The sequence below is a fragment of the Antechinus flavipes genome, chromosome 1 (genome assembly GCF_016432865.1).
Source record: "Antechinus flavipes isolate AdamAnt ecotype Samford, QLD, Australia chromosome 1, AdamAnt_v2, whole genome shotgun sequence".
In the NCBI taxonomy this organism is placed as follows: Eukaryota; Metazoa; Chordata; class Mammalia; order Dasyuromorphia; family Dasyuridae; genus Antechinus; species Antechinus flavipes.
Genome location: NC_067398.1, coordinates 705,001,696 through 705,029,346, shown reverse-complemented (window position 1 = coordinate 705,029,346; position 27,651 = coordinate 705,001,696). Strand labels below are relative to the sequence as shown.

The following is a 27,651-nucleotide window of genomic DNA, read 5'->3' as shown; positions in this document are numbered from 1 at the left end:
TAGATCAAGTCTAATGATTGACAACGTACAAACTACTTTCCCCACAACAATTCTTTAAGGTAGCATGATTTTTTTAAATTAAAAAAAATGGTATATTTTGCTTTGCGTTTCCCTGAATTTTCATATATCTTTCTCAGCCTTCCCCACTCCAGAGCAGCATTTACTATAACAAAGAATAAAAAAGAGAGGAGAGTTTCTTCACATGTATTTTAGGCATATTGGTGGCCTTCTCAATGGAGGGAGGAGCAGTTGGAAGGAAGATGATATGGAAATCACAATTTAAAAAAAAAATGAATGTTAACAAATTTAAACAGCAGATAGAACACCTGCCCTGGAGCTAAGAGGACCTGAATTCTAATCAGATCACACACCCTTTCTAGGTGGATGACCTTGGGCAGGTCAAGTACCTCTAATTGCCTCTCAAAACAAAACAAAACAAAACAAAAATGTTAAAATAAGAGATAAGGAGAAAAATCAACCCAGTTAAATTAAGCTGCACAGCAGCAGAGTCTGATAGGATGGCCAATATTCCATAATCAGAGTTCCCTACTCTGAAAAGAACAGAGTAAATAGTGTTATCTTGTTTTACAGATGAGGAAACCAAGGCATGTGTAGCAGAAGGTGACTTAACTGCAGTCACACCCCCAGGAAAATTTAATTCTGTGACCTGAGCTCAGGGATTCTAACTCCAAGTCCGGTGCTTTTTTCCGCTTCAGAGGTTGGTTGCTGGAGACATGTTTGAAGCGAGGTCCCATTCTGTTATTTTTAAGTTTTAAGTTTTTAGAAATAATTTTAAAATAAAAAAAAAATTTTCATAGTCCCATTCTCAAAAGAGGCTAAGGGGAAGCAGGGAGGAGATATTTCTGAGCACAGCTCAGGAGAGCCACCTGTCTCTAATTCAGGTGGGATTGATGAGGTGGGAGGGGAAGAAGAAATGGTTTCTTACTCAGGGATTCTGGGGAGATAATGATGCATAATAATGCAGGTGAGGACCCCCCAGCAGAAACAGCAATTGATTGGTTAAGGAGGGAGGGAGGACCCCTACACTCATCTACCTGTGGAGTCCAGCTCTTCCTGATGTTCTCTGTTATCTGATTTCTCCAATGTTCAGTTGATCTTATTGGATGCTGGAGGATCACTTTTCTGCCAAGTCTTGTGAGCATTCTAATGATTGCTCCTTAACTTAATGTGGTCCTAAAGGGGCTCGGTTTCTCCACACTGCTTATAATCAAGCTCACATTTCTAACTCTCTCCTTTTTTGCCTGCCTCTAGACAATCTATTTAAACGCAAGGGCAGATCAGGCTCCTAGGGGTCTTGCCTCCAGGTCAGGAGAATAGAGGGATAGGGTTGATACTACCTGGGACCTGCAAGGGGCCTTAGAACAGGGAATATCAGAGCTGGAGTAGTGGGTTGCTGGGTTGGAAATGGGACTTTAGAGATGATTCTATCCAACGTGAGGTACTTGTTCTAGTACTAATCACATCAGTCTATGCCCTCATGTCCACAATATAGTCAATAGTTGATATCTTCCCAACAGGCCTGAAAGTGACCATCAGCCCACTTGCTTCTCCTCCTTCTTTCTCTCCTCAGCCCAACCCTGAGCAGACTTGTCTGGCAAAGCTTCCCTTCCTGCACAAGTCCAACAAATACATATTATATGCTATATATGCTAGACACCATCTAAGTGCTTAGGAAAGGGAGACAAAAAGGAGACAAAACAGTTCCTCCAGGTCTCATATTCCCATAATATATTCATGGGTTATGGCTCAAGACCCTTCACTGCTACACAGCTCGCCACTACAGAACTCATTAATCTCACTGAGCCGCAGGACCTGGTAACCATGGTCCAAGGATCCTGGCTACTCTTTAAGAGACCTCCTGAGGACAGCCCTATAGAATTCCCAGTCTATAGTCCGGGGTCCTTCCCAATTTAATTAATCATCATTCGGTAAACAGTTTGTGCTTATGCCAGAGATAAAAAAGACAAAAGTGAAACATTTCTTGCCCTCAGAAAGCTTTCAGTCACCACTCTGTCCCAACTCGGGTCCCTTTTTTGGCCATACTGAAGTATCCTCCTAATCAGTCGCCAGGTTCTCTTCCGAGTGGCCCTGAATTAGAGGTGTGTATGCAGCGGAAGAAAGACACCTCCTCTGATTTATATGTTCTGGCAATCTATTTTATAGTCCAGCTTCTAAAAATGTAAATTACATTTATTGCACAGACCCGACCAAAGGCAAAATGATGAAGATTGTTCTTTGTATTTACTCTAACATGCTGGGATCTTTCTGGCAATAACAGGTCCCTCCAATAGCCCAGGTGTTGGTTTCAATGAACTTTTTTTTTTCCAGGTGATTAAACTCTTTCTAAAAATTGTTTAGAAGTTGGCATCTCAACAAGTTTCTGGGCCTGGAAATCAGCTTAATACCCAGGGAACTGCAAAGAACACTGCTCTTGAAGTCAGAAGACTGGGATTTCAATTGTTATTCTGTCATTCATCATCTGGGACAAATAATCTCATTTTTTCTGGGCCTCAGTTTCTTTAGCTGTACATTGAGATATGATGTCTAAAGTCCCTTCTATCACTAAAAGTTTATTCAATTCTTGTGTGCCTTTTTTTTTCAGCACCCCTCCCTCCCTTCCCTTGGTCTCCTCAGGGTTCTCCTGACAGTGATTTAGAGGAAGACATCATCTTGAAATTCAAAGTTAGGAAAATGGGATTGTAGATCATTGGATCATGGATCAGAAGGGATCATAGAGATCATCTAGTTCAGTGTTCACATTTTACAGGTGAGTAAACTAAGGCCCTGAGAAATAACACAGCTAGTAAATATCCATGGTGGGATGTAAACCTCGTATTTCTGACTTCCTATGGAATGCACTGTGAGAAATAGAATCATCAGTCAGTCACATCCGGCTCTTTTTGACCCCATGTCGGGGTTTTCTTGGCAGAAATACCGGAGTGGCTTGCCATCCCCTTCGCCAGGTCATTTTACAGATGAAGAAACTGAGGCAGAGTGAAGTGACTTGCTCAAGGTCACACCGATAACAAAGCTGGATCTGAACTCAGGAAAAGGAGCTTTCCTAATTGGAAGCCCAGTATTCTTTCCCTTGTACCACCTAACCCCCTATTTAAAAAGGGGATTAAAAAAGGGAGTATTAAAAAAGAAAATAATGCACAAATACATGCACACAAAATGAATTTTAGGAGATAAAGATAAGGAGAAATGCTTTCCAGGCATGAAACACTCTCTATACAAAGGCACGGAGGTGGGAGATGACCTTATCTATTAGTTAGTCTCCTCTTTGATTACAGAACTCCATTGTCGGCATTGGACCTGTGCATAGACCTCCTATCTCCTGCTGCTTTGAATTATGGAAAGACTCCCGAGTCTATCTGCTCATTGGATGTAAGGTAATGGGAGTCTTGGATCATCTGGCAGAAAAAGGCTCATGTACCAGATTGTCAGGAAAGTGCACTTCCAATGGAAAAACCATGGGAAGGTGGAGCAGGGAGCATGGTCTGGGGTTGCTCTCTGCTGCCACCTTCAGGCTTTTGTGCTCACTGCCCTTGGCACCCTTGTTTTGGGAGCCAAGCCATCTTTTTTTTTTTTTTTTTTTCTTCCTTAAATAATAGCTTTTTATTTTCAAAATCCATGCAAATATGGTCTTCAACATTCATCCTTGCTAAACCTTGCGTTCCAGATTTTTCTCTCTTCCTTCCCCTACTCCCTCCCCTAGACAGCAAGTAATCGAATCTATGTTAGACATGTGCAATTCTTCCATACATATTTCCACACTTATGCTGCACAAGAAAAATCAGATCAAAAAGGAAAAAAAAAACGAGAAAAAAAGCAAACAAACAACAACAAAAAGGTAAAAATACTCTATTGTGATCCACATTTGTCCCCATGATCCTCTTTCTGGTTGCAGATGGCTCTCTCCATCACAAGTCTATTGGAATTGAGCCATTTTTGTTTCAAAATTATAGTTGAGCTTGAATGATCACAGGACATCTTTGCCTCAGCTTTTAAGGTCTCTGGTTTTGGAACCATGTCCCCCTAACTCTTTATACAACTCTGCTCCGGATATGATACTCTTGCCTATAATGTAAGGAGTTTTCTTTCATTTCCTTTTCTTTTTCTCTTGGTTCTCTTTTTTGGGGGTGATGGGGGAGGCAATTGGGTTTAAATGACTTGCCCAGAACATACAGCTAGAAAATGTCAAATGTCTGAGGTCAGCTTTGAACTCCCGACTCGTGGGCTAATGTTCTGTCCACTCTGCCACCTAGCTGCCCCCTTTCATTCTTTGCATAACTATTTCATTAGCAAGAGCCTGACTTTGAAATAAAGGTCCTTAACCGAAAGATCGAATGTTCCTTGAGGATAGAAACTGTTCATGTCTATCTGTATCTGTTCAGTCAAGGAGCATTTAATAAGCTTCTATGTGTCAGGCCCTGTGCTAACAGCTTTATATGGATACAAGAAAGGCAAAACAAACAAACAAACAAACAAACAAAATTCCTGCCCTTGTAGTCTAATGGGAGAGACAACATGGAAATAATTATGGACAAACAAGATCTCTAGATGATCTATAGACTGATTTATAACAAGATCTATAGACATATCCATTAATCTACTATTGCTATCTAGATACATATTTATTTACTTATCTATTTGCTAATTTACTATAGTTATCTATAGATATATTTGTTTGTCTATGTATATTTACCATCTACCATATACTGTACCTACCACATACTATTTACTATAGCTAAATATAGATATCTATATTATGGACAATTATAGATTATATCTATATACTAATATCTATTTATTAATCTACTATAGCTATCTATCTAGGTAAATATTTATTTACTTATCTATTTTACTAATTTACTCCTAGTATATTTACTAATTTACTATAATTAGCTACAGATATATTTATTTATATATATTTACCATCTACTATGTACTATACTACATATTGTCTATTATACCTATCTATATTATGGACAATTATATATGATATTTACATATTAATATCTATTTATTAATCTACTATAGCTATCTATCTAGATAAATATTTATTTACTTATCTATTTTACTAATTTACTCTAGTATATTTACTAATTTATTATAATTAGCTGCAGATATATTTATTTATATATATTTACCATCTACTATGTTCTATACTACATATTGTCTATTATAGCTATCTATAGCTATCTATATTATGGACAATTATATGTGATATTTACATATTAATATCTATTTATTAATCTTCTATAGCTATCTATCTAGAGCCATATTTATCTACTTACTAATTTACTATAGTTATCTATAAATGTATTTGTTTCTCTTTGTATTTTTACCATCTACTATCTAGATACTTACCACTGTTGCTCTTTCTATAGATATCTATATGTTTGCTAATACTTATATTATTACTGCTTATTTACTAATTTACTCTTTATCAATATCTGTTTTTCTCTCTTTCTTATCTCTGATTCTCTGTGTCTGTATCTCTTGTCTGTCTCTATCTCTCTCAGTGTCTCTGATAAATTGGGGGCAATCCCAGAAGAAAGACTTTAGAGTAAGAAGGATTTGAAATTTTTCTTGTAGGAGTTGAAACTTGAAGGAAGCCAAGAGAACTTCCCCAAACCCTAGCCCAAACCTTGGCCATGTTTGATTGATCAACTGCTTAGAAGTACTTTCTATTAGGTTGTAAGCTCTTTGACCATCAGAATTTTTTTCACTTTTATCTGTCTACTTCCCATCCTTAGAATAGAGCACAATGTGTAGTATGTTCTTTAATAAAAACTTACTGATGTTTTATTGTCTCACATTTATAATCCTTTCAGGGTTGATTGAATGATGAAAGCCCCATGCTTTCTCCTGAATAGAGTATCAAGATGGAGGCTTTCCTGAATATTCTTGAAGTCCTCCAGCACCTGGGTCCAGCCCATCTTTTTTAAAACCCTATCTCAAATTCCAGTGGACTGTGAGCTCCTTGTAAACTGGGACTGTGTCACCCATTCTTCATTGTATTCTTGGGAACTTCTATCCACATAATAGAAACTAAATGAAGGTTTGTAGGTTAAATTGAATGCCTTCCCTCAACAATGACAAACACACTGAATCCATCCTCAAGTTCCCTTAATAACCTCCGATGGGAACGCTACTTCATCTTGAAATGGCAAAGCTAGGAAAGACCATTAAAATTTTGTGGCACAAAAACCCAGAGTCAGGATCTGAGTTCAAATCCTACCTCATTGACTACCTTTGTGCCTTTAGAAAAACCACTTTGCCTCCATGATTTAGCCTCATCTATTCAAAGAAAGGATTGGACTAATCAGATTTAAGGATCCCTCCTAATTCTAGCTTGATGATGCTATGATTACATGAAATATGATTTGGGAGTTGCATTGATGAAGACTTTGGATGAGCCTCGTGTAGTGGAAAGAATATTGTACTTGGATTTATATGGCCTGAGATTAAATCCTACCTAAATGTCCTTGGATATATCACTTTACCTCCCCAGGACTCAGTTGATTATCCCTGAAATGAACAAAATGTTCTCCAAGGCTCCTTTAAGTTCTAGCTCCAGTAATCAATTAAAAAACATTTAGTAAGTACCTATTATGGACCAATCATGATGTTAGGATCTTGTAGGTTAGGGGGACAACTGGATGCATGGAAAGAATGTTGTATTTGAAGTCGGAAGACTGGGATTAGCCCCTGATTCTGCCATTGCTACCTGTGCAAGATATTAGGTACATCTCTTTCTTTCTCCAGTGCCTCAGTTTATTCATTTGTAAGATAAGGTGGTCGGTATCCTCCCATAGCAATACTCCCCCATTTTGCTAACACCAGATTAAAATATAATTGGGAAATATTTAACAGAATAAAAAAAGATAATAATGGTCATTTATGGTTTTCTAATTCAATATGCAAAGGGAAGCTAAATAGTACATTGTATATAGCATCAGAACTGGAGTCAGGAAGATCTGAATTTAAATTCAGCTTCAGATAATTACTAGCTATGTGACCCTGGTCAAATCACTCTATTCTGCCTCAGTTTTCTCATCTGTGAAATGAGCTGGAGAAGGAAATGGAAACCACTACAGCATCTCTGCCAAGAAAACCCCAAATGGGGTCCCAAAGAGTTGGACATGGTTGAAATGACTAAACAACAATAACAGAGTTAATAGGCAGTATCAGGGATCTTCAGATATGACTTATGTCCTTTCCTTTTGAGTTTAACGCCATTGGGCTAGATGGCTAGAGGCCCTTTCCAACTTTAGATCATGGACCTGAGACATCCCAAGGGGCTGAACATGAGCCCTGGTTGGTTCTGTCCCAAGAAACACGTGTTATCATTTAAACAAGTACTCAGGGGATTCTATTGACCAAAACTCCCCTTGGTCAACACCCTCTAATGCTACAATCCAGCTTGAACATCTCAATAGAGTTAAATTGAAACACTTATTAAGTTCCCATTGTATATAGGAGGCTTTTCTCATCTTACAGATGAAAAAAAAACCTGAGGTTCAGAGAGGGATGAAAAGATTTGCCCATTGATCACTCAGCAAGCTCCCAGTCACTTTTCAAATTCTGGCTCCCAGATCTTTTTCTCCTACTTGACCTCAACTCATGCTTGTTCCAGTTGAGGGCCAGACAAGGGAACTAAGATGTGTTCCCTGCTTGATCCTCCCTTTGTTCTTCCTCCAAACTAGGAAGACCTCACCTCCTTCGCTTCTTCCGAGCCGATTTCTTCTTTTTCTTCTTGCCCCTGGAGGAAGGCGGTGGCGTCAAGTCCTTGTCCCGGAATGCACTGGAGAGATATAAAAGAGGAGAGTTGAAGGAGCTGTAATTGAGGTGGGGCAGTCAGGGTATCGCACCAGAGTAGAGCGGGTATTGGCAGTATGTTGGCAGTTTAGAAATAATTTTTTAAAAATTAAAGAAATTTGCTATTTAGTTTTGAATTGAGCTTGAGAAGACTGGCAACTCCTTTGCAAATTATATCGTCTGACTAAGAATTGTCTGGGGGCACTGAGGGGTTAATTGAATTTCTAAGAATCACCCAGTCAGAATGTGTCGGGTTTTGAACCCATGTCCTTCTGACCCTATTACCCATGATAGGATCCTGCTTCTGATTTTAATTATTTATTTGGCCTTCTCTCCCTTCCTGGCACACTGCACTATGCCTTTGTTTTGGTCATCACATATGCTTAGAATGCACTCTTTCCTTAGATTCTCTCTCATAGGGCATTTCTTTTCCTTTAATACTTAGCCTAGTGCTTGGCACATTTTAGGTGCTTAATAAATTAAAGGTTAACCCATCAGTTAACACCCAATTCAAGCACCACATTCAGCATGAAGTAACTGTTAGTGCCCTCTCTTACATTTTATAGTTTAATTGTTTTTCAGTCATGTCCAACTCTTCATGACCCCATGTGGGATTTTCTTGGCAGAGATACTGGAGTGGTGTTCCATTTCCTCCTCCAGTTTATTTTACAGATAAGGAAACTGAGGCAAACAGTGCCTCACATGTCTAGGTAGCATCTGAAGCTGAATTTGAATTCAGGTCTTCCTGACTCTGGTTCTAGCACTCTATTTGTTGTGCTACCTACAAACTACCTTATATCTAGTTACTTGATATTTATGTAGTACATATTTTTATAAGAACTTGTCTCCTCCATTAAAATGTAAGTATGTTGTGAATAGGGATTATCTCATTTTTTTCTTTGCATCCTCAATTCCAAGCACAGAGTCTGACACTTAGGGACAGTTTAGTAAATGCTTTTGGGTTGAATTTTAAAATATTATTATTATATTACCAGATCTGTGATTTCATTCAGATTAGGAACTCCAGGTGAAGAAACTCTATCTGCCATACCGATCAGTTCCTTCTTGATAGAGCTTAAATGAACCCGGATGCTGAGGAGAGAAACAGGTCCCATAGGGTGGCCGATGCGAACCTTGGCCCTGACTCCAGTCCCCTTAACTGCCTCTCCTAGCTTCTCACTGGTTCTAGTAATTTGTCAGGACACTCCCAGCTGTCTGCTGTGTTTCTTCCCTTGGGATTATATCCCAGATGATTTTTCCTCTAGCCTGGCTGCCCTAACATTGATCTTACAACGTCCATGGCTCTCTGGCTATTGTCCATTAAAACTCTTGACCACTTTCCCCGTTCTATCCCCCAACATTTGAGGTATATCTCATGCCCAGGATGCAAACATGGCTAGCTGCAACCCTGATCTTATTGATCCCACCATCAGATTCCTAAGGACTATCACAGTCCCGAGGGATCTTGATCCCCTGTCCATTCAACAGGCAAGGCCAGTGCTTAATTAACATTCCGTGCCTAATTTGGTCACACTTCAAATTAAGTATCTTAAATAAGAAGTTAATGTAGATCTAATGAGACGGGTGGTATGTTACCCAAGTGGCAATTGATTATATTCAACATATTTATGGAGGTTAACGGCTCGGTAATAGATTTATTATTGCTCGTTCAAATGGTTCACCTTGGTAAATAAATAACTTTTTAAATAATTAATTGGCATTTAGGCCCCGAGGAGTCACGACTGCCTCTACTGTTCTGATCGCTACTTAATAAGGATATAATACGTGTTAAATAACAGCTGATTGTTAAAAGCATATTTACCAAGGCGTAATGGAATGAGAGCTGTCACCGATACTTCTCTCCCCCTGCCTTAAAACGCTCCATCCTCAGGACTGAGCATTTTTCCCCATGCAAAGCAGGTTCTAAGTCAATTAAATTAAAATGCACAGGAGGTAGGTAAATGAACTCAAGTTATCTCCTGGATAATGGGACTGGATTGAGGGCCGTTAAATATACCATTTCAGGAGGAAAAAGGGATGATTTGGGATGAGGAGTCACTTGGCATTCAGCAGATGCAAATGTGGCCTAACCTTGCTAATTTACCTAAGGAGAGGAAGACCAAGATGACCCTGAAAAGTCTGGCCAGTAGGAACAGAAAAAATAAATGTGGTAAAAAGAGTCTATTTGTTAAACATTATTAAGTGCCTACTGTGTGTTGAAGTAGAGAACTGATCTCAAACATTAGTAAGTGTATTGAAATAGAGAGCTGACCTCAAATGCTATTAAGCACTTACTGTGTATTGAAATGGAGAACTGACCTCAACTGTTATTAAGCACTTAATGTGAATTGAAATGGAGAGCTGACCTCAAATGTTATTAAGCACCTACTGTGTGTTGAAGTGGAGAGCTGGCCTTTCTAGCTTAAAGGCTAGCATTCTATCTATTACATTACCTGAGTTGAATATAAAGAGGGCAGTCTGGATTACTTTCAGGTAGTTGCAAAGCTCTATTATGGACCCCAAGGTTTCCATGAAAGCCAAGTCAGAGAATTTCAACATTAAGATTTTACCATTGTTGTTGTGTGACGGCGAATCCTGCAACATCACTACCTACAAAGAACTAAATAGAGCCAGAAATGGAAAGCCAGGTCTTCCTAACACAATGGAGAGATCGTGGTGGGCGGGGGTAAGATACAATGGATTACTATGAACTTGAAAAAAGAATTGGACAAAATGAATTGGAGGAGGGAAGAGGAGACGTAGAAGATGAGGGATGATAGATGGATAATCAGAATTCTCCATGGCTATCTTTGCAATGTTGGGAGAAATCAGAGAAGGCGTCTACCATATTGGATAGACATGTTGTGTCAAGTTAGCTGGAAGATGTGGAAAGTCTCCTGGGTTAGACAGGCAAAGATGTTAGCTGGCTTGTAATCTGCACTGCTGAGATCTCAAAGTCATGGGATCCCATTTGTATTGGAGAGGACATGAAAATAGATAAAATATCTATATCTTTCATAGAAAACTAGAGCATATTTCTGATGATGATTGGTGTGTGTTGTATGAAAGGACCACTGATGGATCTAAGTTCATATCCTGGTTCTTCCATGTACTAATTCTGTCACCTTTGAAAATTTCTGGGTCTCAGTTGATCAATTTGTAAAATGAAATGGGTAGACATGATAGCCTCTGAGAGTCCTATGAGCTCTAGATCTATCATCTAGTATAAATATATACAAAGGACATATTTGAAGTGGGCTAGTCTTGTAATAATAATAGTTCATAATGCTTAGCTTGTGGCAGGCCCTGGGCTAAGCACTTTGTAATTATTATCTCAACTGATCCTCACAACAACCTTAGAAGATAAGTGCTTTTATCTTCACCCCCATTTCGACAGATAAGGAAACTGAAGCAAACAAAATTTAAGTGGCTTTTAAATCATAAAGTGATTTGAGGATCACATAGCTAGTAAGTATCTGAGGCTGAATTTGAACTCAGGTCTTCCTGATCCCAGGCTTGGTTATCTATCCATTGTACCACCTAGCTGCACTTGTCGAAGAACTTTAGAGAAGTATTGGAAGATATTATTATAGTTCAAAATAACTTCACTAATTTTATGGACAGCAATTCTGTTTTGGTTATTTAAAGGAAACTTGGATGCCTAGACATAGATGTTTTAGGATTGGGCAATCAATTAACAAGCATTTCTTAATCACCTACTATGTACTATGCTGGATGCAAGATGTTTTAGGATTGGGCAATCAATCAACAAGCATTTCTTAATCACCTGCTATGTACTATGCTGGATGCAAGCTACAAAGTTAGCCATTCAACAGATCCTACCTTCTAGCTAAGGAAACATTGTACATGCTTCTAAGTATTCACAAAATAAATGCAAAGTAATAGGAAATGATTAATAGAGATAACCAAAGGACTGATTTGAATCTCAGTCTCTTCTTTCTCATGTTATAACACAGTCTAAGAGTCAGATCAATAGACAAGGAGGAGACTTAACAGGAGAGTCAAGATCATTAGTCTCCTCATTGTTGTTCAGTTGTTTAAAGTTAGTTTTTGTGACCCCATTTGGGGTTTTCTTGGCAAATATAACTGGAGTGGTTGGCCATTTCCTTCTCCAGCTCATTTTATAGATGGACAAATTGAGGCAAACAGGGTAAAGTGACTTGTCCAGGATAACATAACTAATAAATGTCTGAGGTTAGATTTGAACTCAGGGAAATGAGTTTTTCTGATTTGAAATCTTTGCACTATGGTGCCCCCAGTGGCTGATCAGTCAACTAGTACAGGATTTCCTAAATTTTGTCCACTTGTGACACCATTTTTACGTGACTATATATATATATATATACCAAAAAGATATGCAAACCAAACATTTACTGCTAATAAATCATAATTTCATGGCTGCGAGTTACCCCATATGGGAGCTATCATATGGTAGCTGGGTACTAGTATATATGAAAAGCCTCCTATGTGCCAAGAACTGTGCTGAAGGAAGAGAGGAAGAAAGAGCTGGATAACGGATAAGTGCATAGTGCCTAACCCTAAATCCAGGTGATCTACATACTGGATGAGAGAATCTCAGCTAAGTGCTGAGATAGATATTAAACTGAAGATTTAACCTAGGTGAGCTAGATTTAAATCCTAGATCTGCAGTCATTGGCTGGGTAACTTGGGGCAAATGACTCTCCTTATCTCATGAGATGAGATTCTCATCTTGAAAATGAGGGATGGAATAGATGACCTCTATAGTATTTTTCTAGAGCTGAAATTCAATGTTCTAAGGCCCTCCCAGTTTGATATCCTTTGTTCTAAGGTCTTGCCCAGCTTGACATCCCCTGTTCTAAGGCCCCTCCCAGCTTAGAGACTTCATGTTCTAAGCTCCCTCCCAACTCTGACATGCCCTGTTCTAAGACCTTTCTCAGCCTGGCCATCCCCTGTTCTATGGTTCCTCTAGCTCTGACATGCCCTGTTCTCAGAGTTCTCCCCAGCCCTGCCATCCCTTGTTCTCAGCCCCTCTCTACTCTGACTCTGTACATTCTCGGGGTCCTTCCTCTAATGTTCAATGATTCTGTGCATTCCTCCTCAAAGCCAGGCCTTTAGCGGCATGCTCCCCTCCCCCTTGCTCCCAGGATAATCACCAAAGGCTCCCAGAGTCCCCTCTTCCCCCCTGCCCTCCCCTCTCCGTGCCAGGCCGCCTTGAGCAGAAATCCCCTTTCTGCCTGTTGAAGATAACTTCTTCTGCCTTTGAAGCTAGACCTCGGCTCTCACGGACTGATAGGATTTAATTGTTTCTGGCCGATTGTAATCAAAGTCTAATTAAAGCCCCGCCACGGGGATGTTGGGCCTGGCAGGTGAGCGGGCTGCAGATATGACAGTGCGGAGCGAACCTCCTCTGCTCTTGTAGCCGCTCTCATAAAGCCGACCCAAGACACTGCTGCTCGCCGAGGGGAGACCAGGCTGAGCTCGGGGGGCCTCTGAGTTAGCTCACAAAACTTGGTTACTTTCCCCACTGCAAGAGGACTTTATCCAGTCTTACTGGGAGGTAGAGTGGCTCAGTGCAAAGAGCTCAGCCTCTCGGAGAACCTGAGAACAAATCCCTCTTTTGCCTCTGTAACTCTCAGTTTCCTCTTATGTACAAATGAGTAGATAGCCAATGAAGTCTCTTCTAGCTCCAAAGCCATGATGTCCTGAGTTGGGTTCAACGCCAGTTCAATCCCTAGCAAGCTGGGTGACTTGGGATAATCATTTAATCTCTCTGAGCTTAAGGAGTCGTATTTGATGACCTCAATGGTCCCATCTCATTCTAAATCTCCCAATTCTGGGTGAGTTAGGGCCACCTCGATGGATGAGGGGCTCTGTCATGGAATCGTAGGGGAAAGAGCAAAGCCAAACCCAGCCACCTGGTCTTTCTCTGTCCTTTCTTTTCCCTGTCTCCTTCCTAAGAGGCACTGGGGGGTTGGAGCCGGATCGCCCGATTCAAGGGCATCGCCTGCCTTTGCCTCCCAGTTGGCCTCTCAGCATGATGTCAGAACTTTGGGTAATGTGATTAGACAGGGTTTGACAGAGAATTCTAACCCTGGTGTCCTGGGGAAATCAGACTTAAGCAAATAGAGGGTCTGGTTTCCCTGCAGTCAGGACAGTTCTAGGACACCCTTCCCCTGGGAGATCGAGCAGAGCTCTAGGTTGGGAGGCCAGGGTGATATTCTTGGCCTGGATCATTGACGGAGCCCCCCTGGCAAACATCGGTGATAGGGAGAAGGCAAGTTTCTCCTGGGAAAACTGTAATTTCAAAACACATACATTAGAGGCGAGATTTATTCCCCTCCATGAAAGGATTCTCCTCCTTTACATAGGGAGAATGCTGAGTTCCTTTGGTCCCTCCCTTAGGAAATCTCAATGTTTACAGATCATTAACTGCTTGACAGAGAGCCTAGCAGAAGGCAGGGTGTGTACAAGAATTTAAAGCTACAGTTAAAAGCTGTCCTTGGGAAAATGGTGCTTTCCACTGTACATTTACGGAATCTGGAAGGGGACCTTTCCATCCAACCATTCTTTGTTTACGGAGAAGGGAAATGAGACCGGAGTGGGCACAAGCTTTGCCTGAGGTCCCACAGGTAGCAAGTGGCAAAGCTGGCATTAGCACTCAGTCATCTCCTTCCAAATCCAGCCCTCCAGGCTGGATGAACGAGGAAACTGGTCCAGATTGTCAGAATGTGGCAAGGGCCATTATGGGAAGCCAGCTCCTCTGGCTTCAAATTAAGTGCTTTTGTCACAACAGTCAGTGGTATCATCCCCATGAAAGGTTGGTGTCCTGTGGAAAAGCTCCGGTTATCCCACCCTAGTGATGGCTCAGGGGGGGGGATGGGTAAGGGTAGTGACTCACCTGTGCGTCCTGGTGGGTGTGAGCTCCTGGCCAGCCTTTCCCTGCTCCCAGCCATTAACGATGGAGGCCTCCGGCGTTGCGTGCTGTCTCGGCTTTTTTTGGGGTCCCTCCTCAGCTGCGTATGTCATACAGCTCTGAGTTTCAGTGCTAGAGGGAAAAGACAAAGTCATTATAGAGAGACAAAGGCGTCTGCATGCACCAGCTGGAGTGCTTAGTGAAAGATGAGGGTTCCATAAAGGAATAACAACCACAATAGTTGACTTTTATTTAGCATTATTGCATTTTGTCCCGGGCTTGGCATTCCCATGGAAGGCCTTGGAGGTGACTGGAAACCAAATAGTCTCAGTCTCAGTAAACAGAATAATGGCCGTGGTCTCATGATGTTCCACCAGGGATCCCCAGTGTCCAGAGACAAAGCATTAGTACAATGGGGAGAAAGCTGAAAAAAGTCTTAAGACTTCATCTGACCCAATGCTTCCATTTTTACAGATAGGGTAACAGAAGTCCAGCTAAGTGGAGAACACATACAGTAGGTATTCATGGAATCAAAGATTTCTATCTGAAGAGATTTCAAAGGCCACCCAGTATGGCCTCCTCACCGTATAGATGAGGAATATTGAGGCTGCAGAAGGGCTCACATAGCTAGTAAATAGAAAAGCTAAGATTTGAACCCAACACCTATGACTGCAATTCAGAACTCTTTATGTTGTTATTTGGAAAGCATTAGACCAGGAAACGGAAGGCTCAATTTTTTTCTTCCTCCCTTCCTTTTCTTCCTTTTCCTCCTTCTTCTCCTTCTCCTCCTTCTCCTCTTCTTCCTCCTTGTCCTTCTCTTCCTTTTCTTTCTTTCCTCTTCTTCCTCCTTCTTCCCCTTGGAGAAGATTATTTCTCTGTCCCTTCCAACTCTAGATGTAGGATCCCATAAGCCCATGATCTCCACGGTCCCTTCTAGCTCCATGAGAATCAAGCATTTCTTAAGAGCCTGCTCTATGTGAGGCATTGTGCTAAGAGCCATGCAAATGATGGAATAGGTATAAGACCCTACGGAACCATAAAGTGCTGCATAAATGTTTTTAATTAAATTTTATTTTTTCAATTATCTAAAAACTGCCTTTTCTCTCTCTTTACCTCTTCCCATTGAAAAAGAAAAGGAAAGTACTTCCAACAAATATCATCGATCAAATGAAATCCCTGTATTATCCTTGTCCAATATATATTAAAAACATATACAGACATATGTGTACACATAGATGTTTCTTTTTTACACCTACACATGTGTATCACACATATCATCACATATATATGTATGTTTATATATATATACACATGTTTATATACATATATGTTTATGTATTTCAGTGGGGTGTATGTATGATATAGGTATATCATAGTTATATTCCTTTTTCAATAATATATATATACACACATACGTACACATTTATATGTGTATATATGTATGTATATATGTATACACACCCATAGCATCTAAGTGGCCCAATGGGTGGTATGCTAAATCTGGAGTAAGGAAGACCCATATTCCTGAGTTCAAATCCAGCCTTAGATATTTTTTAGCTGTGTGACTCTGGATAAATAATTTCATTGTGTTTGCTTCAGTTTAGTCATCTGTAAAATGAGCTGGAGAAGGAAATGGAAAGCACTCCAGTATCTTTGCCAAGAAAACCCCCAATGGGATCATGAAGAGTGGGACATAACTGAAGAAAATGTATATCTATATCTATATATCTTAATCTGCATCTTCTCAGCCATTTCTGGTAGGAGGTAGGTAGCAAGTTTTGTCATGAATTGTCTGGAACTGTGATCAATCACTGCATTGATCAAGGTTTTGAGCCTATCAAAGTTGTTTGTCTTTGGAAGATCATCGTCATGCGAGAAATTGTTCTTCTGATTCTGCTCTCTTCATTCTGCATCAGAGGGTATATAATTATTTGCATGTTTCTCTGAAACTGCCCCTTCATTATTTCTGACAAGTGATAGATTAATTGTGAGCAATGCCAGAAGGATTGGCAGGTTTATCTTGTTCATCCCTTTCATTTTACAGATGAGGAAACTGAGACCCAGAGAATTTCATTATCTTCACTGAGATTACACAGTTCCTATTCTATAGGACCATAGATTTAGAGTTGAAAACGATTCTAGAGACCAGCTAGTCCAGCCCTCTCCCCCGTTTTACAGAGGAATAGAGTAAAGCCCATACAGGAAGAGGAGGTAGGTCCACCACTATCCCACAGCAAATAAATAGAAGAGGCAGGATCTGAAATAGGTTGTGAGCCTGTGACTCTATTCAAGACCACTTTGCACAGCAGCCACCATGATAATCCCTCCAATTCTAAAGCAGACCCCAGATCTGTCTCTAATTGGAAAAAGGTCTTCATAAGGGCCTTTATCCTGTGGAACAAAGTAGGCTCATGGTTTCTCTATGACAAGTGAACCTTGTAAGCACTTTCTCTTGGAGAAACCACAGCAGAAACAGCCCTAGTTATAGCTATGGATTGGTGAAAAAGAAGATACTGGTTTTTTAGGTGAGCAAGAAAAAGAAGGGCATCTCAGGAACTATGTGGCAGCAGGGAAAAACAGAGAGAATAAGGACACCATTATTGTTAACACTACCTTCTTCTTGAAATCATATTGCAGAATTTTGTATATGATTATATATAATATGTATACACTTTGTATCTTCCCATTAAAGTGTAAGCTTTCTGAGAGGTGGCAAATGATTTGCCAAAATCAAAAATGATTTTACCAAAGTCTTTGTATCTCCAGAAGATAGCAGAGTACCATGAATGTTACTGGCACCTAAATGTGTGTTAAATTGATTTTAATCTCTCACAGTGCCCAACACAGATTTTGGAACAAAGTTTAGTGATAATCTTTAAAAAAATTATTTTATTGAAGCTTTTTGTTTTCAAAACATATGTAAGGATAATTTTTCAACATTGACTCTTGCAAGACTTTGCGTTCCAATTTTCCTTCCCTTCTCCTCACTCCCTCCCCTAGATGACAAATAATCCAATATATGTTAAACATGGTAAATATATATGTAAATCCAATATAGGCATACACACACACACACACACACACACATATACAATCATCTTGCTGCACAAGAAAAATGAGATCAAAAAAATGAAAAAAAATCAGAAAGAAAATAAAATTCAAGCAAACAACAACCAAACAAGTGAGAATATTATGTTGTGATCCACACTCAGTTCCCACGCCCTCTCTCTGGGTGTTGATGGCTCTCTTCATCACAAGACCATTGGAACTGGCCTGAATTATCTCATTGTTGACAAGAGCCACTATGATAAATAGAATTTATCATCATATAATCTTGTTATTCTGTACAATGATCTCCTGGTTCTGCTTATTTCTCTCAGCATCAGTTCATGCAAGTCTCTCCAGGCCTTTCTGAAATCATCCTGCTGGTCGTTTCTTATAGAACAATAATATTCCATAACATTCATATACCATAACTTATTCAGCCATTTTCCAACTGATGGCCAGCCATTCAGTTTCCAGTTTCTTGCCATCTAGTGATAATCTATGGAGAATAGCTACAAGTTAATTTCCATCTCTTTCAAGGATGGGACAAGAGCATGATTTTAAGTGGTATCTCACAGTGTCTAAAATCCCACCGAGGAACTTGTTCCTCAGTGATCTGCTGGAACTATCCATGTACTGCAGAAATATAAAATCACATTTACATGTGGAAGAGAGCTTGAGAGGGTACAAGGTCCACTCCTCTACTTTCATAAAGGAGGACTTTGAAACTCAGAGAAATAAATTTCAATTCAATTAAATTCAATAAACATTTACTAAGTACCTACTATGTGCCAGGTACTGTATTATGTTCTATCGATACAAAAGAAGCAAAATACAGCCCCTATAGTCATGGAGCTTACAATCTAATAGGAGTGACTGGTCAAAGGTCATACAAGTGACAACAAATCAGAGACTAGATCTGAAGCTAGGTTTTCTGAGTCCAACCCCAGTTTTCTTTTCACAGTACTTTCTTGCTTGCGTTATATCAGGGACAAGGAAGTTTTGTTATTAAAATGGAATTGAACTTAGTATCAGAAAAACCTTCATTCTTCAGGCCATTTCCAATGATCTTGTGATGGAGAGAGCCATCTGCACCTAGAGAGAGGCTGTGGGGACTGAATGTGGATCACAATATAGTATTTTTACTTTTTGTTGTTTGCTTGCTTTTTGATCTGATTTTTCTTGTGCAGCCTGATAATTGTGGAAATATGTAGAGGAGAATGGCACAAGTCTAACATATCTCAGATTACTTGCCATCGAGGGGAGGGGGTGGGGGAAAGGGAGGGAAAAATTTAGAACACAGGATTTTGTTAAGGATGAATGTTAAAAATTATCCATGCATATGTTTTGAAAATAAAAAAGCTTTAATTAAAAAAAAGAAAAACCTTCATTTAAGAGCTGTGAAAACCACTAATAAATTATATTGGGAGATTATTGCATGCCTTCCAAATAAAAGAGATTTTTTGATATAGAATGGGTGAAGACTGAAGGCAGAAGGTCAAATCTCTGTCCTTTCTAACTCTGAGATTCTATAAAAACTTCCATTTCATTTAATTGACAGGGACAATTTCATAGTCCTCTAAAAAGGAGCTAGCTTTGAGAGTTGCAATTAGCTGCTATTTAACTGTGAGTGGTCCCAATTCAGCCCAGAAAATGTCAATGCTGCCAGAGCCCAGAACGTCATAGCATAAAAAGATCTTTGGATTGTAGGTTATTGAAGAAAGAAGACCCTTAACGAGTAGCATTCAGTCATGTCTGACTCTGTGACCTCATCTGGGGTTTTGTAGGTAAAGACATTGGAATGGTTGGCCATTTTCTTCTCTAGATCATTTAACAGATGAGGAAACTGAGGTAAAGAGTCACAAGTAAATGTCTGAGGAGAGATTTGAACTCAGGAAGATGACTTTTCCTGACTAGGTCCAGGTCTCTTTCGACCGTGCTATCTAACCCCCTCTTATAGTGACTTGTCCAATCAAGGTCACTTAGCAAGGTCAGGATAGAAACCAAAAGCAATGAATGTATTTTACTAAGGAGAGGGGGGTGTGTCAAAACTAGCGAGTTGGTTTGCCAAAAAGCTCTCCACATTTTTCAGTTTTATCCCCTATTCAATATACATGTATTGTGTATGTGTACACACACACACACACACACACACACACATGCGCGCGCGCGCACGCGGTCAAAAGGTGAATCCAAATTGCATTTGCTCTTATATCCCAGGCGCCTCAAGACAGCTCATCAAAACAGGTTTTGGGATTCAGGATCAATCTGTCTGATAAACTTTCTGGTCCCCAAGGCAACAGGGAGAGAAGCCCAAACCCAGCCAATATTTAAAGGAAGGCAAGAAAGAGTATCCATCATTGTCAGTGATCCCATCTTTTTAAGGACGAAAGCCAACATAGGAAAATGAGTTTCAATATCAAACCATCACAGCCCCTTTCCCCCCTCCCCCCATAAACACACACTCCTGTCTTTGGCTACCAAAGCAAGTCAGAAATATAACTTGGGAGTTGGAGGAATTTGTTGTTCTTTTCTTCCGTGATTGGGTGCTGAGATCATGAGAGTGTCAAGGAGAAGGGCAGGGTCCAAACTTGTGTGTAGGGATGCCCCAGAGGAAAAGGAACTGGACATACTTAGGGGAGAGAGGGGAAGTCTGTTGGAGGAGAAAACAACCTTATGAAGACAGGACCCGTTAGGTGGCTGTGTTCTATGAGAGTGAGCACTGAGGGATGAGCCTGAAGAGAAATGCAGGGACAGTAGTAGCTACAGGGAAGAAGAGTTTACCACAACCACCTAAGATGGGAGTGTGTATACCAACTCCCCTCATCCCAATGTCCAAGATGAGAGTGCCCTTGGGCCAACCTCTCCATTACTGCTCTTATTGCTTCTGTTCAAGCACTAAGATTGCTTTTTTGACTGACACATACATACTGAAGAGGAGCTGTGAAAAATATGGAGAGCTTTTTGGCAAATCAAAACTTGTTTAAATTTAATTCAATTTGAAGGGATGCCCATCAATTGGAGAATGGCTGAGTAAACTGTGGTATATGAATGTTATGGAATATTATTGTTCTGTAAGAAATCATCAGCAGGATGAATACAGAGAGGCTTGGAGAGACTTACATGAACTGATGCTGAGGGAAATGAGCAGAACCAGGAGATCATTATACACTTCAATAACAAAACTATATGAGGCTCAATTCTGATGGACGTGACTATCTTCAGCAATGAAAGTTCCAATTGATCCATGATGAACAGAAGCAGCTACACTCAGCAAAAGAACTCTGGGAAGTGAGTGTGGACCACAACATGGCATTTCCACTCTTTCTGTTGTTGTTTGCTTGCATTTTTGTTTTTCTTCTCAGGTTATTTTTACCTTCTTTCTAAATCTGATTTTTCTTGTGTAGCAAGATAACTGTGTAAATATGTATACATATATTGTATTCAACATATACTTTAACATATTTAACAGGTATAGGACTGCCTGCCATTTAGGAGGGGATCGGGGAAAGAAGGGGAAAAGTTGGAACAGAAGGGTCACTGTTGAAAAATTACCCATCCATATGTTTTGTCAATAAAAAGCTATAATAAAATTTTTTATTTCAATTCAAGCAACATATTTAGTCACTATTAGGGAACATGGAAAGACAAAAGGAAAAAATTCTGCTCCTGCCCTCAGGTACCTTATATTCTACTGAAGTGGGGGAAGCAACATGCATGCAAATGTGTAGTGTAGTCAATAGAGAAAGGAAGAACTGTGTTCAAATCTAGTCTCAGTGACTTAGGAGACAAATCTCTTAACCATTTCTCTCCATTTCAATTTCCTCATCTGTCAAATGAGGGGGTTGAAATTCATAGCCTTGAAGCTCCCTTTCACTTTGGAGTGCTGATTCTACAAGGAATCAAAACGAGTGATTTTTTTTTTTGACCTTTGGAAGGTATATGATGAAATAATAATAGGTAACATTTACATAGTGTTAGATTCATATGGTATCTCATTTGATTATTCTGGAAGGTATGGGCTTATTATTATCATCCCCATTTTGCAGATAGGAAATTAAAGCCCATAGAGGTTGTGATCTACTGTTAGGTCACCTAATTCAGAAGGATGAGAGATTACAGTGGAACACAAATTGTACTGTCTCCAAGTCCATGTGTCTATCCACTGTAGAATATAACTGCTTTCCTTACTGTTCCTTCTAATGGAGGCTTCAGGCAAGAATCTCAGTGCTCTTGTGATAGAGCATTCAACCTTGTCTTCAATAGATTATTCCTGTCTCTGTGATTCTTGGAAGTAGAACCTTAAAACTAAAGATAGAATATAGAATATTCTGTAGAATAACAGAATAATAGGTTAACAAGGGGTCTTGGATGAGGGGATGTCAGAGCTGGAAGGAAGCTTGGAAGAGGGAATGTCAAAGCTGGGAGGGAGCTTAGAACAGGGGATGTCAGGGCTGGGAGGGGGCTTAGAACAGGGGATGCCAGGGCTAGGAGGGGGCTTAGAACTGGGAATGTGAGAGCTGAGAGGGAGCTTAGAACAGGAGATGCCAGGGCTGGGAGGGGGCTTAGAACTGGGAATGTGAGAGCTGAGAGGGAGCTTAGAAATCAGCATATTCACCTGTTGACTGGCCTAAAGCAAGGAGGTGACTTGACTCAGGCCATATGTAAAGCCAGAAGGGCAAAGAGAGCCAGTCTGATAGGCCAGGGCCCTCTCTGAGACACCACAGTGCTCCTTCTCCACTCTGTATTCTTCTTCAAGTGTGTACAGTCAGCTTTAGTGCCTGAGCTAAATTTCAGCGTCTAAGGAAACTCGAGTTTCTTCCCAGTTTCTCCTTCCTGCCTACCCTCAGGCAGCTGGGAAGCCACCTTAAAAGAAGGCAGCCTTCAGTGGAGAGGCAAAATAGGAGTCAAGGGCCAATACACTCCACTTCCAGCTGTGGAGGGAGGGAAGCAGGGAAGAGGAAGGCGAGTGATGAATTCCTGAGTGTTTCTCCCCCTCACTACCTCCTCCTAATCAGGGACCGGGAGTATTGGATGCAATACTCCATTGTCATGGCAACCAGCTAATTCATCTCAGATAAGAGCTGGGCTGAACTTTGGGAGAACCCTCCAAGAAGCCCTGATCCCCTTTCTGCCATTACTCCTCTTACTCCCTTCAAGGGCCCCCAGATCTGGGAGTCCATGAAAGCTTCACAAGCAAACTCCAGTTTGCTCAAGGTCAAGTTCACATGAATCAGTGTCCCACTAGATCTCAGCTCCATTGAACTTTCTGTTCTTTTCTCAACAACACACCTGGACTAACTGCCCCCATATATTCAGCTCTTCCTCTTCTCTCCTCAGCTACTGTCTCCAATTTGCTCTTTTCCTCTCTTTCCTTCCTTCCTTCTTCCCTCCTCCCTCCCTTCCTTCCTTCCTTCCTTCCTTCCTTCCTTCCTTCCTTCCTTCCTTCCTTCCTTCCTTCCTTCCTTCCTTCCTTCCTTCCTTCTTCCTTCCTCCTTCCTCCCTTCCTCCCTTCTTTTTTTCCTCCCTCCCTTCTTTCCTTCCTTCCTCCCTCCCTCCCTCCCTTCTTTCCTTCTTTCCTTCCTTCCTTCCTTCCTTCCTTCCTTCCTTCCTTCTTCCTTCCTTCCTTCCTTCCTTCCTTCCTTCCTTCCTTCCTCCTCCCTCCCTCCCTTCCTCCCTCCTTCCCTTTTTTCCTTCCTTCCTCCCTTTTTTCCTTCCTTCCTTCCTCCCTCCCTCCCTCCCTTTTTTCTTTCCTTCCTTCCTCCTTCCTTCCTTCCTTCTTCCTTCCTCCTTCCTTCCTTCCTTCCTTCCTTCTTCCTTCCTTCCTTCCTTCCTTCCTCCCTCCCTCCCTTCCTTCCTTCCTTCCTTCCTCCCTTCCTCCTTCACTCCCTCCCTTCCTCCCTTCTTTCCTATAAGCAGATCTATGATTTTATCTGTGTAGCAATTGTCTGGTGAGGTAGGTGAGCAAACTCCTTTTGTCAATACAGTTGGCCATCTGCTTTATAACTTAAAGTCTCAGTTTCTGGGAATACTTGAGTGAACAAGATGATTTGCCCAGGACCACATTGCCAGTATGTGTTAGAAGTAGGATTGAATCCAGTGCTTCCTGACTTCAGGGCTGGCCTCTTCTTCCCTATATCATGTTGTCTCTATAGAACTAAGCTAAACTAAGCAAGGTGGGAACTAGAACTGTGATTGCACTGTTGTAAGTGACACCTGGTGTGGAAATACTTTCTTCCAATGTAGATTGCCATTTCTTCTGCAATTTATAGGCTTAAGAAAAGGAGTTCTAACCTTTTTGTGTCAGTTCCTAACCTTTTTGTGTCTTGTAGCCCTTGAGCAGACTGGTAAATATGGACGCCTGCTCAGAATGTTTTAAAACACATGAAGTAAATTAAGTAGAATTGTAAAGGAAACTAATCTATATTAAAATATAACCCTTCCTTCCTTCCTTCCTTCCTTCCTTCCTTCCTTCCTTCCTTCCTTCCTTCCTTCCTTCCTTCCTTCCTTCCTTCCTTCCTTCCTTCTTCCTTCCTTCCTCCTCCTTCCTTCCTCCTTCTTTCCTTCCTTCTTCCCTCCTTCCTTCCTTCCTTCCTTCTTCCTTACGCCTTCCTTCCTCCTTCCTTCCTTCCTCCCTCCTTTTTTTCCTCCCTCCCTTCTTTCCTTCCTCCTCCCTCCCTTCTTTCCTTCCTTCCTTCCTTCCTTCCTTCCTTCCTTCCTTCCTTCCTTCCTTCCTTCCTTCCTTCCTCCCTCCCTCCCTCCCTCCCTTCCTCCCTCCTTCCTCCCTCCTTCTCTCTCTCTCTCTCTCTCTCTGTCTGTCTGTCTCTCTCTCTCCCTCTTTCCTTCCTTCCCTCCCTTCTTTCTCTTTGTCTCTCTCTGTCTCTCACAAGTTCATGAATCCTTGCCTTTGAAAGAAGATGGATGGTGCATGGAGAAAGAATTTCTTAGGATCATACTACTAGTATATGACAGAGGCAGAACTTGAATTTATATCTTCCTGACTTCAAGGCTGCCTCTATTCACTAGAGCTAATGAGATAATAGACAGCTGTGACTACATATGGTTCTGGAGTCAGAAAGACTCATTTTCCTGAGTTCATTTCTGACCTAAGACACTTACAAGTTGTATGATCCTGAGCAAGTTGCTTCACCCTGCTTGCCTTAGTTTCCTCATCTGTAAAATGAGCCGGAGAAGGAAATGGCAAACCCATATCCCAAATGGGGTCACAAAAAAATAAAAAATGACTCAACAATGAGATAATATACATATGTTGTTTTGCAAATCTGAAAATACTATGCTAAAATAGATGATGATAGCAAAAATAAAATTTCATACCATATTCCTTATCTGATCTTGACCCTTGACTGATCATGGAGGGAAGTCTGAAATCTGAGGGGTGAAGGATAATGTCTAGCTGCACAATGTCCTGGAAAGAAGGGATTTGGGATGGTGACTGGAGCAGAAGTGGGAAGCTTTTTTAAGTAGCTCTGCCTCCTTTGGTGCTCTGAGTCAGCACATCCAAGTCTTGGCTTGGCTGAGGAGCAGTCACTCTGGACACAGGAATATGATGGAACCTCTCATGGCCCTATTTTCTTATTTGTTTTTTCCTCCTCTCATCTGCAAAAGTTATCTATCTAGTCTAAGTGCTTCATGTTATAGATAGGGAAACTGAGACCCAGAGTTCCAGAATCGTAAATTTATCTTCAGCCATTTGCCCAAGGTCACCCGACCTCTCAGTATCCAAGTTGGGAGGTCTCTTGACGGCCAATTATTAGAACCTCCTTTTGGCCCTGAGAATTTGCTCCTGGGCTGGCTCGCTCAGTCATACCCAGCTCCTCTGCCTGCCTCAGCAGAAAACCAAAGGGAGAAAAGGGAGAATCCAAGGCTTCCTAGCTGCCCTCAGCAACCGAATGATTCTTCTCCCAGGGAGGGAGGCCACGGCCGCCTGGCAGTGGGCAGAAACAAGATGGATTGCGGCTAATTTGTGTTGGCGGCTCTTGGGGCCGGCGATGGCACCTGTATTGATGTTCTGACCCGCTGGTCCTGGTGCTCCAATTCCTCCTCAAGGTTAATCCGGTTAATTAAACTGCGTTTAGCTGAATATGCTGATGCTGTCGTTTTCTGGAGTGTTTGTTTGGCCAGCTTCTCGGAAGTGAGGAAGGCGGCATTGTGCTGTATGAAGTATGATGTGCTAATTAAACGGGGGAAGGTCCCCACTGGCAAGCTCTGGCCAGGCTGTCACGGGCCCGGATGGATGGCATGCTGATGAAAGGGATGATATTTCCAGATGATTCGGAGGCTGGCAGGGGCCATAATGGAAGGCAGGGTCAAGCCTATCAATCCCCCAAGCAGACCAAGAAGGGGTAGGGGTGGGGGTAGGGCACAGATCCAGATCACTTGGAGAATGAGAAGGAACCAAATGCAGCCTTTAAGATACTGCCTGTTTAGATGGAACAGGCAGAGACAGTCGCTGTGTATTTGCTTGCTGATAAAATCTTAGGGCATCAGCTCTTGAGCTGGGTAATTAGGTATAATTCAAAGCTGCTCCTTACCATTCACTGAAGGAGGCAGAATTCCTTCCTTCCTTCCTTCCTTCCTTTCTTCCTTCCTTCCTTCCTTCCTTCCTTCCTTCCTTCCTTCCTTCCTTCCTCCCTCCCTCCCTCCCTCCCTCCTCCCTCCCTCCCTCCTTTCTTTCTTTCTTCTTTCTTTCTTTCTTTCTTTCTTTCTTTCTTTCTTTCTTTCTTTCTTTCTTCTTTCTTTCTTTCTTTCTTTTTTCTTTTTCCTTTTTTCTTCCTCCCTCCCTCCCTCCCTCCTTCCTTCCTCTTTTTCTTTCTCTCTCTTTTTTCCTTCTCTTATTCCTTCCTTCCTCCCTCCCTCCCTCCCTTTCTTCCTTCTTCCTTCCTTCCTTCCTTCCTTCCTTCCTTCCTTCCTTCCTTCCTTCCTTCCTTCCTTCCTTCCTTCCTTCCTTCCTTCCTTCCTTCCTTCCTTCTTTCCTTTCTTCCTTCTTCTTCTAGCTAGCAGCTGAGGGGAAAAATCCACATCCATTTTGGAATACATTGGAAGAAAGGAGCAGAAGCAATCTTGGCCTAGGATTTGGGAGGAAAATCTGCAGAAGCGTTTTCCATGGTTTATGGGCTATAAAGACCAAGCTCTGATTCTTTTACAAAGGACCTTTATGGTATAAGCACAACTTACCTATCCTGCTGCCTAGCAGTTCTTGAACCTCTTACTTTACCCAGTTCTGTCCTTCTACTACATATACATATCCTTCTAATCATCAGTAAGTCAACAAGCATTTATTAATACCTACAAATGGACAGTGAGGTAGTACACTGAAGAAATCACTATACATGGAATCAGGAAAACTCATCTTCCTGAGTTCAAATCCAGTCTCAATTTATAATCTGAGTGACTTTAGACAAGTCACTTGAACCCATTTACCTCAGCTTCCTCAACTGCAAAAGGAGCTGAAGAAGGAAATGACAAACTAGCATTTTGGCCAAGAAAATCTCCAATGGGGTCGTGAAGAATAAACATTCTTGAAAAGAGTGAATACTGTAAGACAAATGATTGTTCAGGTATGGGTGGGACTGAGTTGCCACTGAAGTCATTAGCAAATCTCAAATTCTGTGAGGAACTCTTATTTCTAAAGTGCTTTACAATTCACAGGAGAGGCGGTATGATGTAGTAAGATGGTCAACTAGTCTCAAAGTTGAGAAAACTTGGGTTCAAATCCTCTCACACCCAGGCATGGATAGAGTTCTAGGCCTCAAATCAGGAAGAACTGAGTTCAAATCCAGTCTCATGCACTTATTACCTATGTCATCCTTGGCAAATCATTT

At 41.1% G+C, this 27,651-nt stretch overlaps 1 protein-coding gene across 2 annotated transcripts in view; it reads right to left on the bottom strand.

The window, feature by feature from the left end:
- The window catches only part of SRRM4 (serine/arginine repetitive matrix 4), a 236,794-nt gene that overhangs the window by 57,226 nt on the left and 151,917 nt on the right, over nucleotides 1-27,651 (bottom strand). For both annotated transcript variants that reach the window (XM_051972894.1, XM_051972896.1), the window contains exons 2-3: nucleotides 14,750-14,896; nucleotides 7,748-7,834 (exon numbers count right to left, since the gene is read on the bottom strand). In XM_051972894.1, coding sequence (XP_051828854.1) covers nucleotides 7,748-7,834; nucleotides 14,750-14,896 — 234 coding nt within the window. The remainder of the gene's footprint in view (nucleotides 1-7,747; nucleotides 7,835-14,749; nucleotides 14,897-27,651) is intronic.